Source organism: Barbus barbus (assembly GCF_936440315.1).
Source record: "Barbus barbus genome assembly, chromosome: 12".
Lineage (NCBI taxonomy): Eukaryota > Metazoa > Chordata > Actinopteri > Cypriniformes > Cyprinidae > Barbus > Barbus barbus.
In genome coordinates, this window is record NC_136740.1 from 20,947,099 (window position 1) to 20,966,553 (window position 19,455).

At 37.6% G+C, this 19,455-nt stretch overlaps 2 protein-coding genes across 2 annotated transcripts; both read left to right on the plus strand.

The window, feature by feature from the left end:
• Positions 1-264: 264 nt before the first annotated feature.
• On the plus strand, positions 265-10,850 carry LOC306878388 (sphingosine kinase 2-like). Its single transcript, XM_079430719.1, has 7 exons — positions 265-334; positions 2,699-4,342; positions 5,585-5,734; positions 5,881-5,975; positions 6,337-6,452; positions 7,038-8,772; positions 9,024-10,850. Exons 2-7 carry the CDS (start codon positions 3,889-3,891, stop codon positions 9,084-9,086), a joined length of 2,613 nt encoding a protein of 870 aa, XP_079286845.1. The 5' UTR covers positions 265-334; positions 2,699-3,888; the 3' UTR covers positions 9,087-10,850.
• A 2,100-nt stretch (positions 10,851-12,950) lies between these two features.
• LOC306878560 (G-protein coupled receptor family C group 6 member A) lies at positions 12,951-19,329 on the plus strand (the record flags this gene model as incomplete). The annotated part of the gene is made up of 7 exons (XM_079430989.1): positions 12,951-13,159; positions 14,416-14,665; positions 15,267-15,314; positions 15,629-16,390; positions 16,523-16,720; positions 17,455-17,590; positions 17,686-19,329. The coding sequence occupies 7 exons, from the start codon at positions 12,951-12,953 to the stop codon at positions 18,726-18,728; spliced, it is 2,646 nt and encodes an 881-aa protein (XP_079287115.1). The 3' UTR covers positions 18,729-19,329.
• Between the last annotated feature and the right edge of the window lie 126 nt (positions 19,330-19,455).

The window sequence follows — 19,455 nt, forward strand, 5'->3', positions numbered from 1 at the left end:
TGTTAAATATCTCTCTCACCAATAATCAAATATAATATAAATAAATCTATAAATGTAGCAAATAAGCTCTTCAGAAGACAGTACTATATCTAATATAATATAATATAATATAATATAATATAATATAATATAATATAATATAATAAAGCGTGTTTTATCGCCAAGATATGGGCTGGCCAGACGGATGTTGTTTCCTGATTGGACGTGTATCACGTCAATCATCCTCTAGGCTCCGCCCACCGAGTCAATAGACTTCCTGAAAACGCTCGTGCCTCCCCTACAGCTCAGGAAAGCTGGAGAACTCGCCATGTAGGGGGGACAAAAAAAAAAGCAGGTAAGTCCGATATTACTTTCGCTTTGTCGTTTATTATTATTATTATTATTAAAGTCATTACACCCTGAAAGACACATAAAAGTTTATAGTTCGCCCTATTTGGTGAACGATTTAAACAGAAACAGATCCGTTTTCAGGTTGATGTCTCTGAGCTCCCGACAGCTTGGCTATTTAAAATGACTTTAACTGCATGTTTGCTAAATACATTGTTCTCCTCATCGGTAAAACCGAATATTGTCTTTACCAGCTTTAAGGTTTTAGCTGTCACCGTTATGTACAAACAAGTCCACATATATCCTATGATATACTAGTATCTTGTGTTGGCCTGTCATCAGCTAAGTTAGCTGTGTTTATATGTGAGTTTGACTCTGAGTTGCTAAGAAACTGCAGTTGTACTTATTAATTGCCTTGACATTAGTTTCTATGATGGTTTACAATCACATTTTGCCTGCAATTCATTTTATAGTACCCTTTGGTACAGGATAGCATAGAAGCTATTTGGTTCTTCATCCACTTATGATCACACCTAATAAACTGCCAAATGTCACTATGAGCTGCCTTTTGCATGTAAAACCCCTAATTAATAAATACACTCAGATGATAAAAGCCATTTCCCCCTTGTAGCACTAAGCTGACTGACCACCGGTCACATTCTGAGACACTTTCTAATTGAATGAACTTATTTGATTTGTAATGTGACAGAGCTTTGCATTTTTTACCTTTGCTTAATTGGATTGCTTGGCAAAATTGTATGTTTTATTTATTTCATAACCACTCACCTAAAGAAAGATCTACACAACTGTGTGCAAAGACCGTCAGTGTTTATATTTGATCTGTGAGGTCGCAACTGACTAATTATAGTCAGATTGCTTTGGTCTATCTGAATAAGTCTTGAAACTATCATATCATTGATGCAGTAAAAGTCTTGGTGATAAAAGGGACAAAGTGTGCACTCATGTGTGAAAACCCAGACAGTCAACAGAGCTCCTTTTGGCTCTAGAAAGCTTGAGGCAGACTGAGAGAGGAATGTACTTTTTGGTCTACTGTGGGTTTTGATTTCTTGACTGTGTCTCCGCCCAGCTTTTCAAGGACACATAAAGACAAAGTGGACATCACAGGGGTTTTTCTTTCTTTAACAGTTATGGAAATCTGCCAGGCATTGATTTCGCAGGAGTCTTAACAAGTAGAAAATAAAAGTATGTGATAGTCACATATTTCTGCATTGAGCATTATTTGCTGACTGCCAGATTAAATTCTAAAACAAAGTCTGCAGATTTTGAGCAACAGCTAAAACATCCTAAACAACTGTCCATTTCGACCCAGATGTTTACAGACTGTGCTGATATATTAGGCCTCTCAATTGCAGACGTTTCCTGTCAGCCTTAAACTCATACAACGAGATCTTAATCTGTTGAATCTGTTGTCAGTTCACATTTCAAACGTTCCTTTTCTCCAATGAGTCGAAATTGCGATTACATCTCAACTAGTTTTCATTCACGGCCCCGGTGTTGCGTTTCAGGCTCAATTGCGGAATTTACATACGTAATGTCATCCAAGATTGATGCCGGACAGGTGTAATTCCACCCCAGACCGGTTTTCTTCTCTGTTTGGATCAAAATGACATAGCCCTGAATATTTGCACGCTACAGGCACTTGAACATTTTGAATAATGAACTTTGTATTCAGACTAAATCTATCTGTTCACATTTCCCCAGACTAGCGTTGCCACATTCTTTCACAAACACAACCGTAACACAACCGTATTGCTCAGCATGTTACTTTCTGCTGATGCTAGACCTTTTAAGATATTGCACTATATGTTATCTGATTACTTAAGTCTGTTAAGGTTAAGTACAGGTCAACGGTCAACTTAACATCACATTTCATTAGAAAAATGATATTGAATTCTGATGTATATAAGATACACTATTGTTTGAAAGTTTGGGGTCCATAATTTTTTTTTGACTGTATTATTACAGAAATTATTCCAAAATAATATTTTTATTTAGTAAGGATACACTTACCAATATTGACAGTAAATACACTGAAAAAAAGGATTCGTTGAATTTAATAATTTTTTTAAGGTAAGTGGTTGCAATCAATTTATTTTAGCTACATTTAAATAAATTTAGTTGACTAACTTTCAATTAAATTTGTTTATTTAAATGCTAAAATAAATTGTTTGCAATTATAGAAATTAATATAAATATTTTCAGCTTCTATTCAGAATAATATCTTGTTCATATTCTTAGGGTTCATATTACTTGTCCTATATTGCTTTGTAGGATGTAAAATTTCCCATTTAACTTTGAAAGGTAATCTTTCTCTTTCTGTCTCTCTCCAAACCTTCTGTTCTCTGTGTAGCAGGTCACCTTTAACATCGGGTAAAGAGGTTTACCATGACTTGAGACCCTGTTCCAGCACTCCTCCTCTTTCTGTATTCTGTGTTTTATTTATTTTCCTTTTTGAGGACTATCTTGCAAGGATTGAAGAACAGAGTTCAGCGTTCACGGATATCAAATCCTGGATTTTCTGGCATTTTTTTATTGGGTGAGCTTTAATACATGAGTTCTCAGCAGCACTACTACAATCTCTGACACTGCTTTGGACCAAAACCAGAAGTGACATCCCTGTTCATCTCTATCACTTCCTAAACCTTGTTGTTTTTGGAGAGGAACTGTATTTTTAGTCAAACACCATGATTAGGTTTCATCTGATTATTCTCAAACACTATCCTCGGCCAGGCCGTTACCTCTGCTCTCTGTGCTTTGTTTGTCACTGAATCTTTTTGTAGAATTTAGAGGGTTATTTTATAACCTTAGTGGGTGTTAACTGCTAGTCATTTGTAAGTACCGTGTTCTCTGACCTTAAGACAATGCATTGTTAATTGAAATTTTGCTTCCTATTTTATTTAAACAATTTGTGAGAGTGGAAAATTGTTCAATTTAGTAACTTAAGAAATTTAGTTTGATTTATTTATGTAGATGCACACACATTTCCGTTTAGCCTTGACAAAAGGTAAGCCTTTTCTCATATTGTGATATTTTGCCAGTGCAGTCAGACAAAGAGAGAAAAGCAAATAATCTGGCTTCTTTGTGCACCTTCATTTTTAAAACAAAACTATGATTTTTGTTGGGATACTAGCAATACTAAACTGGAAATCTCTTTTGTGTATTGTGTTTTGATCAGATGATCATATGAGGATTTAGCATTGTTTCCAGGCAAAATGCACTGATGGAAAAGATTTAACACTATCAGGGATAGAAAAGCCTTCTGACGTTTTTTTTTTTGTGTGTGTGTTTGTGTGTTTTGAAAAGACACCTGTTGAAGCACTGTCACCATTTGTAACTTGTTTAACCTTAAGTTTACACAAAAGCCAATGGTTTGGGCTTAAAAAAGCTGACACATTTTATCTCAGAACAACTAGTGCATCCGTCCAGAAAGTCATCTCTGCAAATCAGAAGAAAGACCTCTTCATGAGACATTCAAGCTGTATTGTCCAAATATACTCTCTGCATCCCAGTGGCACTACCTTTTGAACCCAGACTTTGAACATGCGCTCCCCACGACCAGAGAGCCCATCTATGACGGAGGAGGCCCTACTGCATGGACAGTTTGGCGGTTGGAGCAGCGGAGGGGGAAGTGGAAGTAACAGCAACAGCTGCCCCAACAGCCCTGGAGGTGTTTCTTTATATTCCAGCCCAGCCTCCAGCAACTACGCCCTGACACTAACGCCAAATCACATCCATGTCCAGTGGTTGTCTCCACGTGCGGGAAAGCAGTCCAGACTGATCCTGCCGCTGGCGGAACTGACCGGATGCAGCTGCCCGCGCTCGCCAGCCCCTCCTTTGCTGGTGCTTTACTGGTACCCTCCGGGTCGCCGCCGCAAAGGCGTCTCCAGACATAGACAGGTGAGGGCGTACTTGGCAGAGAGCAGAGTTGAGGCGGAGAAATGGAATGCTGCTGTACAGAGCCTGCTGAGGGGAATGGATGTCAGCTCCACCACAGGTGGGTATCAGGGTTTGATCATTCGTAAATGCTTTGTCTCTGGTGTGTCTATGCTTTTGTTAGTAGGAAATAATTTAACGTACCCCCTCAATGTCTTCAGTAAACGCATCCAGATGCTGCCAATTCTTCAAGACGTTTGAGTCAGTGCTGTTGTTAATGTTGTGTCATTAGTATGTGTCTTGTAAATAAGATGCCACTTTGATTTCTTCCATGAGCTCATTTTATGCAAGTATGAATTATTTCTAACTACATTTATTTTTGTAAGAGTTTAACTGTTCCCTCCTGCTCTTTTTTTTCTGTTTTTGTTTTTGGACTCATAATGTGTACCACATGCTGTCATTGACGGTCAGAGAATGGGTGGGTCTGCGGCAGGGAAAATATAGCCTGTTTTGAGTAGTGCAGATCTTTTGGTAGCAATGCACCAGGCTTTATTGACTTTAACAGATGCTACTTGTTTTTGCTCTGTCCCTGTTTTTAACTGCAGTGCTGTAGGTAGTTGTCAGTGCAAGTGGGTTGCAGCTCAGTAAATAGTTCAAATACATTTATACGATGTTAATACGTTTGGCTTGTTAGTTTGTGTTAGGAGTGCAGATCTTGGGTAAGTTTAGTGGCTCTAATGGTGTGAAAATGTAAATACACCCCAATATTTACTCATTTATTGCTAAAATATAATTTGATCATCCTTTCAATTATGCTGATTGGTAAAACTTGGATGTTTATAGATAAAATTAAAACAACAATGAAACAAACTTTTACAATCAGCTGTTTAAACAAGAAAAACAAATGTAACATTTATGGGAAAAAAGAAAAGTGTTGCCTCAGTTAATTTCAAAATATGTGAGTCAACCATCTGAAAAAGCACAACTTTGCTCCACATGGGAAGTTGTGAAGGAAGAAGTTTTGATCTAGTTTGATAACAGGACTGTACATGCACTGTGTTCTGAATAGATGAGACATCTCAAATATCATACAGTTGAACAGTTAATATAAGAAACTTTAAGTGATTTGTTTTATTTTGTTGAATAAAATATTATGTGGAATTTGATATTGGATCATTTAAATTCTCTTTTCATTAGTATTTTTGAAATGAAGAAATGTTCTTGAGGTGTACTTATTTTTCACATCTGCCAAAAACATTTATGGTCAATTTTCAGATGGGTTAGGATGTGGCTTAGTGTTGTTTTTAGCCTTAAAATGAAGGCCTTATCCTCACTTGTTTGTTTTTGCTTTCTTATTGAGCAGAATTTTGCAAAAGCATGTTGCCCCGTCCCCGTCGACTGTTGCTGCTGGTAAATCCATTCAGTGGCCGGGGTCAGGCAATGCAGTGGTGTCAAACGCACATACTTCCAATGATAAGAGAAGCCAACATCAGCTACAACCTCATACAGACAGGTAAGAACAACACACACAACATCACACACATTTGGCGTCAGCTGCAAACCCTTCAAATATTTTTTGAAACTCTCAAACCAACAGTTCTTAGAAACGGATTGATTGCTTTGAACCAATGTGACGCATGTGCTTTTGTTGTTGAACAGAGCGTCAGAATCATGCACGTGAGCTAATCAGAGAGATCTCGCTACCAGAATGGGACGGAATTGTCATTGTTTCTGGAGATGGACTCTTGCACGAGGTAAATGTCATAATAATCTTTGATTGCTTTTGTCACATACATTTAATTTATTACAAAGCCCATTTAGAAACTACTTTTTGCAGGAAGTTTGTTTGGTAAATTTCCTGGAACGTCTGTGGGATTCTGTATAAATTATTTAAATATGGTAAAACATGTTAATTAGCTGAAAACAATACTCTCTTATCAGTAGCTGAAGACATGACCAAATTAGTGAAAGTATTTAAGAATTGTAGGGGCAGAGGATGTTTAGAACATTCTGAATGACATGTTTTATTTCTTTAGTACGTGACTGATCTACCACATGGTTTGTATGTAAAAATAAGATTATTTACATATTAATCTGTGTGTCCTCTTTCTGTAGGTGATAAATGGCCTTATGGAAAGGCCAGACTGGGAACAAGCAATAAAAACTCCTGTGGGAATCCTGCCTTGTGGCTCTGGAAATGCACTTGCTGGTTCCATCAACCACTATGCAGGGTACGAAATGTACTTGAGCTCACCTGGGACACATTATGTGAAAATCTCCACTTCTTCAGAGAACCTCCCTTATTTTTAAAGGAACAGTTCACCCCAAAATTTCAATTGTCATGATATATTATTTTTTTCAAACATATGTTGTTATTTTTCCTGTCATCGCTCACTGTACAGACAATAAATCTGTGAAGATTCTTTAAAAATTCTTTGTGAATGAAAAACAACAGCATTCTGTTCCCTCCGCAGAGATGATAAATTATATTTTAAAATGAATATACTAAGAAAATCTTTGTTTCAGTGTACAAAAACTCACTGTTACTAAGATGAGTTTCATACATTTCTCAAGAGTTGTTTGCTCTAGTGTAGGTGTATTGGTTGCAGTTTACCTACTTTTACACTCATAGACTAGATCCATGTTAAGCAAAGGTGATGATTTGTCAGTGATCGTCATGATTGTCAGTATTTGAATATTTTTTTGTTCCAAGTATTGAGCCATGTTTCTTGTATTGAGAGTAAATTAAGGGTTTTTGGTGTTTTAATAAATGTGATTGAATTGAATCTATTTCCATTTTCCTGTCTGTCTCTTAGATATGACATGTGCCTTCGGGAGCCTCTCCTCCTCAACTGCTGTTTTCTGCTTTGTCGGGGTATAGTTAAACCGATGGACTTGGTGTCTGTTACAACCAGCCCATGCGCTTCATCATCCACAACCAATCAGAATGGGCACCCACCTGCTGCCAGGAGGCTTTTCTCTTTCCTTTCTGTGGCCTGGGGTTTTGTATCTGATGTGGACATAGAGAGTGAGCGCTACAGAGGGCTGGGCTCAGCACGGTTTACACTGGGAACACTAGTGAGATTGGCTTCTCTACGCTCCTATAAGGGCTGCCTTTCCTACCTGCCACCCGGTATGGTCAACCCATCCGCCGATGCCACACCTCAGCCGCCCCGCAGGCCACTTTCACGCAGCATTACCGAAGGTTTGGAGGGATTTTGTCGCACTCCCATTCACCGGACCTGCTCAGACATGGGCCTGAGTGAACAAAGAAGTCTCCGTAAGGGAGATGGGGAAAGAGAGGGGGAAAGAGAGAGGGAAAGAGAACGGGAGAGGCAGGAGAGAGAGCGGGAGAGGGAGAGGAGAAGAGAGAGGGCAAGAGGGGTTGGAGTAGTGAGAGCTAGCAGTCTCGCAGAAGACCGAGAGAGAGAGGTGGAGGCAGAAGAGAAGATGGAGACGTCAGGGACCAGCTCTGAATCAACTGAAAGGGAAGAGTGTGACAACATAGCCAGTAATAATGGAAACGGGGAAGAAGAGAATAAACCAGGTGAGGATGAGATTGATGGAGAAGAAGTGACGGAAGCGAGAGATTCGAGTGAAAGAGAGGAGGCAAATGAATGCAACGAGAGTTGTCAAACGACTCCACCTGAGATGCAACGCACACTACGTAAAAACTCAGCCCCTTCTAGCCAGATAATTAACGCCTTTTTCAGCCAGCCAATTGGTGCAGAACCTGACCAAGACTTGGAGCTGGCAGCCTATGGCAAGGAGGACGAAGACATAAATGGCACCTACTTTCAGAGAGAGGCGTTTCCACTGGACAAGTCTCGTGAGCGTGCCCTCACCATCTCATCTTCTCCGTTCCGTCAGTCTCCTTTCAAACCTAAAACTTTAGACCAGAACCAGAACCCCTCAAGGCCACGGCCCCTCTCTCTTCTCCACCAATCACATTCAAATTCCCTCCCTCCAAAATTTCCATCCCTCTCTCTGTCCCTTTCCCCGACCCCTCCTTCATCTCCATCTTGTGCCTCTCCCCACTCTTCTTATCTCGTGCCACGTTCCAACACTCCCAGCTCGTCTTCCCCATCGCCTTCTTTTCATTCACCGACCCCTTGCTTCAACTTTGACCTTGCAGAGCCTGCAGGACCCCTGAAGAACCGCCCTCTCATGACATCCTCCATCAACCTGCCTGAGGATGATCTGCTACCTCCTCTGGACCAACCTCTCCCTACATGCGATTGGGTCACTATTGAGGGTGATTTTGTCCTGGTGCTTGCCATCTACCAGAGCCACCTGGGAGCAGATCTTCTCGCTGCGCCTCAGGCTCGATTTGATGATGGGCTGATTCATCTGACATTTGTGCGGGCTGGTATCTCCCGGGCTACACTGCTTAGATTGTTCCTAGCAATGGAGAGAGGAGCCCATTTGTCCCTTAGCTCTCCCTACGTTAGTCATGTTTCTGCTCGGGCGTTCCGCCTTCAGCCGCTTTCACCAAGAGGAACCCTCACTGTAGATGGAGAGCTGGTGCCCTATGGGCCACTGCAGGCACAGGTGAGATTGGTCAATCTTTATTGGTTAAAACAAACAAAAAAATTAATAACACTGTTATTATGAATACAATGAAAAATAAATATTTTTATACTGTATATTATAATGTTGTGATGCCTAAATACTCCTGAAGCATTTAAAATTATTGATTTTAGTTTTTGTTGTTTTATTTTAAATGTATCTTCTCCAAAAATCTGAAAGCTTTCTTTTTTTTTAACATTTAACATGCATGATTGTGCCGCCTTTTTTCCCAGGTTCATCCCTCCATGGCTCGTTTGATTGTTGGGGACTCTGGAATAAAGATTACAAGATTCTGACCTTTTTGGATTTGAACGGGCAGGGATTAATGTGACGCTGTGGATTATATAACATTTTGCCATCCACATATGGGGGGGGGAGAAACAGAAAGCCAGCAGTTGCAATTACTGCTTTTACTGGCATTAACTGAGGGATTGCTTATTCAAGCTGCATATGCAAGGAGTATTTTTGAATTTAACGAAGGGATGAAAATTTGCAGCCTATTGCACGACTGTAGGATTACACTTGGATTAACCTCACTGTTGTCCGTGAGAGAATGTAGAAATGCCTACATAAAAGAAGAAACAGCAAAACTGAATGTGTCCAACTGGTGTATACATTTTAGTATGCATTTGTGCATAGATTCTTAACCGTTAATCCTGCCTTATTTCAGAGCGTGGAATAAAATGACAAAAACACTAACAACAATAGCCAGCTTTTAGGTTGTCACGCCCACATCCAAATATGGCTCCACCCATTTTGCAGAATAGGAATGGAATGCCTTAACCATCTCTGAACTTTTAAGTGCATACCCCCCACCCCTCCTTAATTTACATACTCGCTTAGTATCACACATGCTCTGAAACCTCATTTAGCAAAGTCCCCATCCAGATTTTGAAAAAGTTGTTTTATGGGACTGGTCAGAAATATAATCAGTTCTATCTTGCGTCCATTTTTTGGCAGGTAATATTAGGACATTGCGTGGATTGAGTGGAACAGTTAAACATGGGCTCTAATGGTGTATATTGCATTGCTAGTTTGTGTAAGAAACACATGCAATGATCTTGATGATGATGATGATGATATTTGGTAACTAGCTATATGCATTGCAGTGAACACAGAAAGCAAGGAAAACTTCCAGTTCAGCATTTTTCTTCCCCCAGTAATATTGTATCACTGTCTTCTGTGGCATAATGCAAACTTGCATAAAATTTTCTCATTTTTATTCCTAATGAATGAAGAAAGAACTGGAAGTTATGGTAATGCATCTTCAACTCCTTTTCCTGAAAGATTCATGTTAAATATTAGGCAAGGAATATTGCATAGCGATCAGTAACTTGATAACTTTTTAGTCTATTTCTCTCACAAACCATTTGTAAGACCATGCATTTTTCAGCTCTTTAAGAGAAGAGGCCTGTGGAAAGTCCAGCTGTGGAGCTGATCGTGATTGTAATGAAGCCTTTCCAGTGCTTTTATTTTTACCTAAATATTTATTAGAAAAATTCCCTATTTACATTTCTTCTGTCCTTTTTCATTTTCCAGAGGACCCCAATTTGACAAATGCAGACTGTTTTCACTCTCTTTTCTGAAATTACAGTGATTAGCAAATAATATTTAATTCCAATAACTCGACTGTTTCCGAACAGCTGTTTAGTTCTGTCTAGTGCAATCATTCTGTTGATCATCACCGCCATCCTCAGCTCTTAAGTGTCGGCTGATGTGTACGTCTAGTTGTTTTGTTTGCGAGTCTGGCACTCAAAATGATTTTCAGCTGCAATCAGATGGCCAGTTATTTGTTTTTGTTTTTCATTCCCAATATTTCATTCCTTCCTTTTGCTGTACCATGCTTTAGAGTGATCTAATAAATTTAGTATCAGGCTGCTGTCCACCTTGAAAATGCCAGTTAAGATGTCTCGTCATTCTCCGATGCTTGTATTAAGATTGTAATTACTATTAAAAGAATATTATATTAAGCATATATACATATTATTTACAGTTCCTAGTTCTGTATGGTTGAAAAGTTTTTTTTTTTTTTTTCAGATAAAATTTAACTATGAAACCTTACATTTGTGTCCTCCAGTCTGTTACTCTTGCTTTCTGTAGGCTTTCCAAGGTAGGAAAAAACAACTGTACAATAGAGGTATCGCTACAAACACTGAGGATAAATGTTTTCTTCCGGTTTAATTCAAATGTCAGCTCAGGAATGTTTTTCCTCTTTGATTAGTACATTCTCAAGGGGAGGCAAGAACAAAAAGCAACTGGAGCTATGAAAAACATGTGACATAATTTCACACAATCTCTGTCGGAATTAATTCAAAGCTGATTCAGAGGTGGAAAACAATGCAAGTTCCTCTTAGACAAGATGAGTACGGCACCAGTGGTCTGATAGCCTAGTGCTTCACTTCTCTCTGTCTCCTTTTGGTTATCGGGTTTGCCGAAATTTGTTAACAAGGAAGTCTCAGACACTCTTCCTCTCTTTCTTTCAGCTCTTCATTTTTCTCTTCACAGTCTACTAATCTCCACATACCACTACAAGATTCAGCCACTATCGTGCTTTGTTGTAGTGTCTCAACCTTCCTATCAGCTCCATGAGCAGTTTATTTTCCCCTTGTTTTCCCACACCTATTTTTAACTTGAATGAGCAGCTGACACGCCATATTGCACAGTTACTAAAACAATGAAACATGATTTGAGATGGAATTATTTTCTTGATTTTTCTTGTAGACTATAGCATTCGCCTAGTGAAAACAATTTGCCTAGTGACGAGATAAACACTACAGTGTTTAATTTTATTATTAATCTCCAATCCAGTTTGCTTGTTCTATAGCAGGGGTGTCAAATTCAGTTCCTGGAGGGCCGCAGCCCTGCAGAGTTTAGTTCCAACACACAATGTAGTTTTCAAATAAGCTTGAAGAACATGAATAGCTGGATCAGGTATGTTTAATTAGGGTTGGCGCTAAACTCGGCAGGGATGTGACCCTCCAGGAATTGAGTTTGACACCCCTGGTCTAGGCATACAACATTGTCTTCTTCATTCGAGATGCCTCTTTTCCAGCTTCTCTCTCTCTTTCTTAGCGGTTTTTTGTTCTTCCGACCCATGTTTTCGTTTTCTTCCTTTAAGAAATTGATAGAAGCTCAGGAGCCTCTAGTTAAAGTTTTTATTTTCACGATAAAACTAATGCTGCTGAACTCAATTACCGCGGAGTGATACGAGAGACTTACAAATAGCACCGGTTCATAAATACTGCAGTTGACTAAGTCATTATTGGTATTACAGAAAGCCATAATTTCCCATTTTTAAAAAACTAAAATGTAAGTTTCTGCGCCTGGTATTGTTAAAAATAGAGCTTAACACGTGCTCTCCCACCACAAGGTGGCGTGAACAAGCCACTTGCACTTCAAGAGAAAAGACATGAATATAATGCATTTCTTAGCTTGCAATATTGATGCGTTTCATTCCACTTTTATTTCACTATATGTGTGTGTGTGTGTTTGTCATTGTTAAGCATGAATATTATAGTTTTTATTATTTTTTGAATTTATTAGCCTATTAAAATATAGCCTATTGTATATTTATTCATTTATTATTAATTTTATCTAGTGGATTAGTAATTTTGTTGTGGCTTGTCTTTTATATTAGTTTTTGCTTTTAAAAATATATCTGTATAGGTTTTTTAATCTTTTTTTTTCAGTTTTAGTTTATTTTAGTACATCAAGTCAAAATGAAAGAAAATGCTAAATGCTAAACTAGCTGAAATAAAATAAGGTTAAGTGTTTTTGTTTTTTGAGGTAATGCTTAAGTAAAGTAAGAAAACAAATGTATGGTTTCGGTTTTAGTTAATTATAATAATCCTGGTATGGATTATTTTTTATTCCTGTATTCACATCACCAAATGTATATTAAGAAACACCTGGTGACCTTGAGTGTTCTTTTGTTGGGATGTTTGTTGGCATCAGTTATATTTCACCTGTTTTACAGGAAGACACCACCTTTATACTTTTTACAAGTCAGGGGGGTGGGGGAGGAACTTGAGGAAAGTGTGGGAGGTGTGTGTTTTTTACTTTCCTGTAGCAGAAGCTGTATGTGTACTATAAACAAAGATATGTAAGAGCACACCTGTCAGTCGTCCAGGTGAACTCAGGGAAAACAGCCTAAAGCAGTGATGGCTGGTTTGGATTTGAGCCTGTTACTCATGTTGTCTGTGCTGGTAGGGGTCAGAGAAGTTTCTCTAGCACAGTTCAGCCACGAAGGAGCCATGGCCCCTGGAGACATCATCATTGGAGGTCTTTTCCCCATCCATGAGGCAGTGGTGGCAGTGAACTACACTGGCTTAAACATATTCTCTTCTCCTCAGCGTCCAATCTGCAGCAGGTGAGTGTTCACGAACATCACACAAAATATGACTGAATTGATCATTTTTGTGATTGGATAATTCTGTTAATTTATTTGTGATGGACAAGATTTGTTAATGGGGCATTTAAGGACACTACATAACCCCTTTAGATTAGTAGGGTAAAAATTATTGTTTTTATTTTGAAGTTACAAGTTACAGTTCGACTCAAGATTGGGGCAGAAAGCCCCCAGTGGCATGATGTTGCTAGTGTTGTTGCTAGTATAAATAATTATAATTTATGGAGTATTTCATAATAATTTCACAAATAAAATGTTAAATTATTTATTAAAACCTATTGTTAATTATTCAGTCTCATTATTCATATTGTTCAAATTCATAAGCACTGTTATTTACAGTGGCTGTAAATAAGGCTGGGTTTATTTACAGTATAAAACAATAATATTAAATACAGTAAAACAGTAGCATAGTTACAATTTATAATAACTCTTTTCTATTTTAATACATTTTAAAACAACATTTCATTCCAGTCTTCAGTGTTACATGACCCTTCTAATATGTTGATTTGATGCTCGAGAAACATTTCTTTTTATTTATCACAGCTGAACAGCAAGAAGTGCGGCTTAATATTTTGGTGGAAACCGTGATGCATGTTTTTCAGTATTCTTGGTTGAAAAGACATTTCAGAACAGCATTTATTTGAAAAAAAAAAAAAAAATTAATGAATTATTTAAAATCTTTTGTAACATTATAAATATTATTTCAATTGAACGTGTCCTTGCTGAATATAATTATATAATTATATAGAGTATTTTAGATGCATCTCTTTGACTACAATTCTTTGATTTGTCTGTCATTATTCAACTAAATTGTCAAAATGCATACATTGTATCTTATATTACAACGTCATTTAAATATGTACACGCACTCTCTTATTTTCAGATGTATACGTATACAATAAATCACATAAATCTAATGCCATATTGGATGATGCATCATCATCATTATACTTACTTTACTTTACTTTTAGTCATTTAGCAGACGCTTTTATCCAAAGCGACTTACAAATAAGAAAAAGTAACTAAAACTAAAAGTTAACACTCTGTAAATACTCTATACACACCCATTCAAGAAAATTAAATATACTTATAAATTAAATTAATTATACTGTGTATACATTATTTATTTATTTTTTTTATCATTATACTGTGATTCTCATGCGTATGCAAAAAATATTGGCACACGCATTTCTGTTATTTTGTTTTGTTCTCTCTAGATACTACACAAAAGGTCTAAATCAGGCTCTAGCTATGATTCATGCTGTGGAAATGGCAAACCGATCCCCCATGTTGAGCAGTTTGAACTTAACTCTTGGATATCGCATCTATGACACATGTTCTGATGTCACGACTGCGCTTTGGGCCATCCAAGATCTCACACGGCCGTTCTCAGACTGTGATTCACCAACAAACTCTCCTCAACCTGTCCAGCCAATAATGGCAGTAATTGGGACCTCTTCTTCTCAAATTCAAATTCAAATTCAAATTCAAATTTTATTTGTCACATACATATACATACGTAGTACGACATGTAGTGAAATGTATTGTACGACTGTCCAACAAATTGTCCAACAAAATTAGAAAAACCTCAAGTTTACAAAAATACAAATAGAAAAAGTACAGTAACCATATATACAGAATAAACTAGCAATAAAATAAAATAACAAATAGATATGAGAATAAAAAATAGAATATGATTCTATATAGATTCTATAAAAAGTAAAGTGTATGTCAGTGATAAAGTGTCCGTGTGCTGTGCTGTGCAGTGCAGTAAAGTGTATAAGTGAGTAAAAGGATACTAAAGACAAAGACAAATGGTATGTAAGTCCCACTCATTTATCCTTCCGTACCTTCTACAAATTAGTGCAGATTGTACTTGAAAAATGTGCAAAGTGGAAGTGTGGGGTGATGTGATTAGAGTGGAGAGTGGTTTAGACTCCGAATGGCCTGCGGGAAGAAGCTCCTCCTCATTCTCTCTGTGTTCGCCTTCATGGAGCGGAAGCGTCTCCCTGAACGCAGCAGAGAAAAGAGTCCATTGTTGGGATGGCTGAGGTCCTTCACTTCTGAGATCTCCATCGCAATTGCCAGGGAACTCAACCTTCTGATGATTCCACAGGTAGGATCTACACCTGAAATTAGCATGGAGTAATTCATATAAACGGGTGGTTTTGCAGCTATGCCATAGAAGAACCATTTTTGGTTCCTCTAAGAACCTTTCATTAAACAGTTCTTAAAAGAACCTTTTTTTTATTTTCTTAGTGTGAAGAAATAATCTAAAGACACTTTTTACACTATAAAGAACATTTTGTCCAATGGAAAGTTTCCATGTATGTTAAAGGTTCTTCATGGAACTATAGATGTCATTAAAAGACTTGAATTATTATATAGGCGATTTAACCTTTAATTGCTGTCTGTTCATCTTTTGTGCAGATAAGTTATGCATCTACAGCTACGATTCTAAGTGACAAAAGTCGTTTTCCTGCTTTCATGAGGACTGTGCCAAATGATGAGTACCAAACCCATGCCATGGTACAACTTCTGAAGGACAATAAATGGACCTGGGTTGGCATTATCATTACAGATGGAGACTATGGGCGTTCTGCCATGGAAAGTTTTGTTAAGCACACCGAGCGCGAGGGAATTTGTGTGGCCTTTAAGGCGATCCTACCAGACTCGCTAGCAGACCAACAAAAATTAAATACCCACATCAACAAGACTGTGGACATCATTGAAAAAAATACTAAGGTTAATGTGGTGGTCTCATTTGCTAAGTCTTCTCAAATGAACTTGCTACTTCAGGGCCTGCGTGGTAGGAACGTTTCAAATAATAAAGTATGGGTGGCCAGTGATAACTGGTCAACCGCTAAAAATATTCTGAAAGATGTAAATCTCTCAGATATCGGAAATATACTGGGCTTCACCTTCAAGAGTGGAAATGTTACAGATTTTCATCAATACCTTAAGCAGCTAAAGTTTGAAAGTGAAGCTAAGATGAATAATTCATTCCTGGAGGAATTTTTAAAACAGCCTGATATAGGAAATGCTTCAAACGCAGTACAGAAACTGATTAAAAACACATATTTGGACATGGTCTTCAGCGTTCAGATGGCTGTCAGGGCTATTGCTAATGCTGTGGCTGAATTATGTGTAAAAAGGCAATGCAAGACCCCTTCAGCTATCCAACCCTGGGAGGTATTTTACCACATTTTGAGACACTTGCTTTCAAATTCAGTATTTATTTTTTTATTTGATTTTATTTATTTACTTACTTATTTGCTTTGTCACAATCAACATGCTAAAAGTCATTGCATGTTTGCATTTCAGCTCTTAAAACAGTTGAGGAACGTCACTTTTGAGAAAGGAGGAGTCATGTACAATTTTGACACGAATGGCGACATTAATTTGGGCTATGATGTCTGTCTATGGGATGAACATCAATTTGAAGGACATGACATAATAGCAGAATATTATCCATCTAATAGCAGTTTCACTTTTACAAGGAAGAATCTAAGTGATATTGAGGTAATGTATTTTTTTAATTGTCATGTTTATCAAGACAGGTTTTCTGCTAATAAAAAAGTCAGCTATCAGTTTTCTAATTGACTTGACAATACAACCAAAATATCGGTATTGTTTGGATATTTGTTATTACAGGGGATATTTTTATATTAGTTCTTTACAGTGTATATTATTATTATTATTTATTTTTTTAAACATTTTTATTATTATCGGCCCCAAGGGGACATGATGAAAAAAATTTAAATAAAAATGAAGTAAAACTTGTATTTCAGTGCGTGTCAGCACAAATGTTTTACATTCCCCAAAAAACTTTGTGTACGCTGGCAAAACTTGTGAGTACTTTTTTAGGTTTTGCTGATGAACACAGACTTTCTTTGGGGAGCAAAAAAAAAGTTTACAAGGAAACGCAAAGCTTTTGTGAGAGAATGCAAAGTTTCTCAAAACAGCAGTTGCTTTGCCAGTGAACGCAGAGTTTTTTGGGGGAACGCAAATCTACGAATAAACACAAAAGCATTGAAATAATTTTTTTTCCCGTCTCATCTCATATTTTTGTCCATCACCTTGTCCCTTTAGGGGCACCTTACTACAATAGGACCGTGGTGTACAGTGTAGAACAGGGGTGTCCAAACTTGATCCTGGAGGGCCGATGTACTATACAGAGTTTATTGTGCTTATATTATATATTTTGTGTTCTATAAAGCATTCCCTAAAGTAATCTTTCAATCATTTCTTCTCAGAATGTGGTATCTAAGTGTTCAGACAGCTGTCAGCCAGGGGAGTCCAAAAAAACAGCAGAGGGTCAGCACACTTGCTGTTATGAGTGTCTCGTCTGCGCTGAAAACCAGTACTCCAACCACACAGGCAAGTTCCTTGGTGCCACTTTACATTAAAGATGAAAATCCCAGATCTTCATTTCCAATTTTAGCCCAACAGTCAATAAAATACAATGTTTTTAAATGGTCTTTCAGATGCAGACGTATGTTCCAAGTGCGACACTGAGAGCATGTGGTCAAACGCTAATAGCTCAGAATGTCATTCCAAGCTTTATGAGTACTTTGAGTGGAATAGTGGGTTTGCTATCGTCCTGTTGACGCTGGCTGCCCTCGGCATCCTCCTCCTCTTCTCAATGTCCATACTGTTCTTCTGGCAAAGGAACTCTCTGGTGGTTAAGGCTGCAGGCGGACCGCTTTGTCATCTGATCCTTTTCTCCCTGCTGGGCAGTTTTGTCAGTGTCATTTTCTTTGTGGGTGAACCAAACAATGAGACGTGTAGGGTGAGGCAGGTCATCTTCGGCCTGAGCTTTACACTGTGTGTTTCATGCATCTTGGTGAAGTCCTTGAAGATCCTTCTAGCGTTCCAGATGAACCTAGAGCTGACGGAGCTTTTTCGCAAGCTGTACAAGCCGTACTTGATCGTCTGCATCTGCATGGGGCTTCAGGTCACCATTTGTGCTCTTTGGCTGGCCTTGCACAGACCTTTTAAAGACAAAGTGGTGCAGCCCAAATCCATTCTCCTGGAGTGCAAAGAGGGTTCAAGTGTGATGTTTGGGTTAATGCTGGGTTACATAGATTTGCTGGCTCTGATATGTTTTACGTTTGCTTATAAAGGCCGAAAACTTCCACAGAAATATAACGAAGCAAAGTTCATCACATTTGGTATGCTCATCTACCTCATGGCCTGGGTCATTTTTATCCCAGTGCATCTCACCACCAGTGGCAAATATGTACCGGCTGTGGAGGTGGTTGTTATTCTCATTTCAAACTACGGGATTCTGAGCTGCCAGTTTTTGCCAAAATGTTACATAATTATTTTCAAAAAGGAGCATAATACCAAAGATGCATTCTTGAGCAATGTTTATGAATACGCCAGAAAGAGCGCTGAGAACATCAGGGGCTTGACTGGAACTGATCCACACTGTAAAACTGAGAATTCAGTCTACGTCATATCCAATCCGTCACTTGTGCCTGAGGAGAAACAAGTTTCTGTACCAAAAATAGATAATGTGCCTTAAAATAGTTGCAAGAATTTGAGATCACGAGTCAAAGCAACCATTCTGACAAATTTCGTCTTCATTTGACATGAAAATTAAATAGACTAAGTTTTGTATTTCACATGCAGTGATCTTGAAAAAGACCAAACTTCATGATGATTATTCTAAATTGTGCAAAACAAATCAAATTTATATGTTTGTATATATGTATTTTTGTGTACTGTGTATAAATTGTTTAATTGTAGCAATTTTACAAGAACGTTTAGTTTGTTGAAGATGAAGTATTGCATTATCACAAACAGTAATTTCTTTTAACAGTAAATTTATTAGAATTTTTTTATTACATTAAATTAACTTTTTAATAATATAGTATTGCATAATAATTGATATGGTATTATAACATATCTACTCATATATTATTAATAGTAAAAGGCATTAGTAGAAATTAACGTAATTGTCTTGTTCATGTTAGAAAATTCAGCCTTATTCTAACATGTTATCCGTTTAATTTACCATATCCTCCGTCATCTGGAAAGAAAAAAGTATTTGTAAAATGTATGCATGTGTATATACTATGCATCAATTGTATGCTTAATTGTAGCAAAATTGCAATAAAGTTTACTTTGTTAACAATAATGCATTATCACAAACAACTTTGTTAATGTATTAATGAAGTTAATTGATTTTCATTACATTAAATGTTAGTTTATTTGTTATAAGAAATATTATTAATATAATAATAATAATA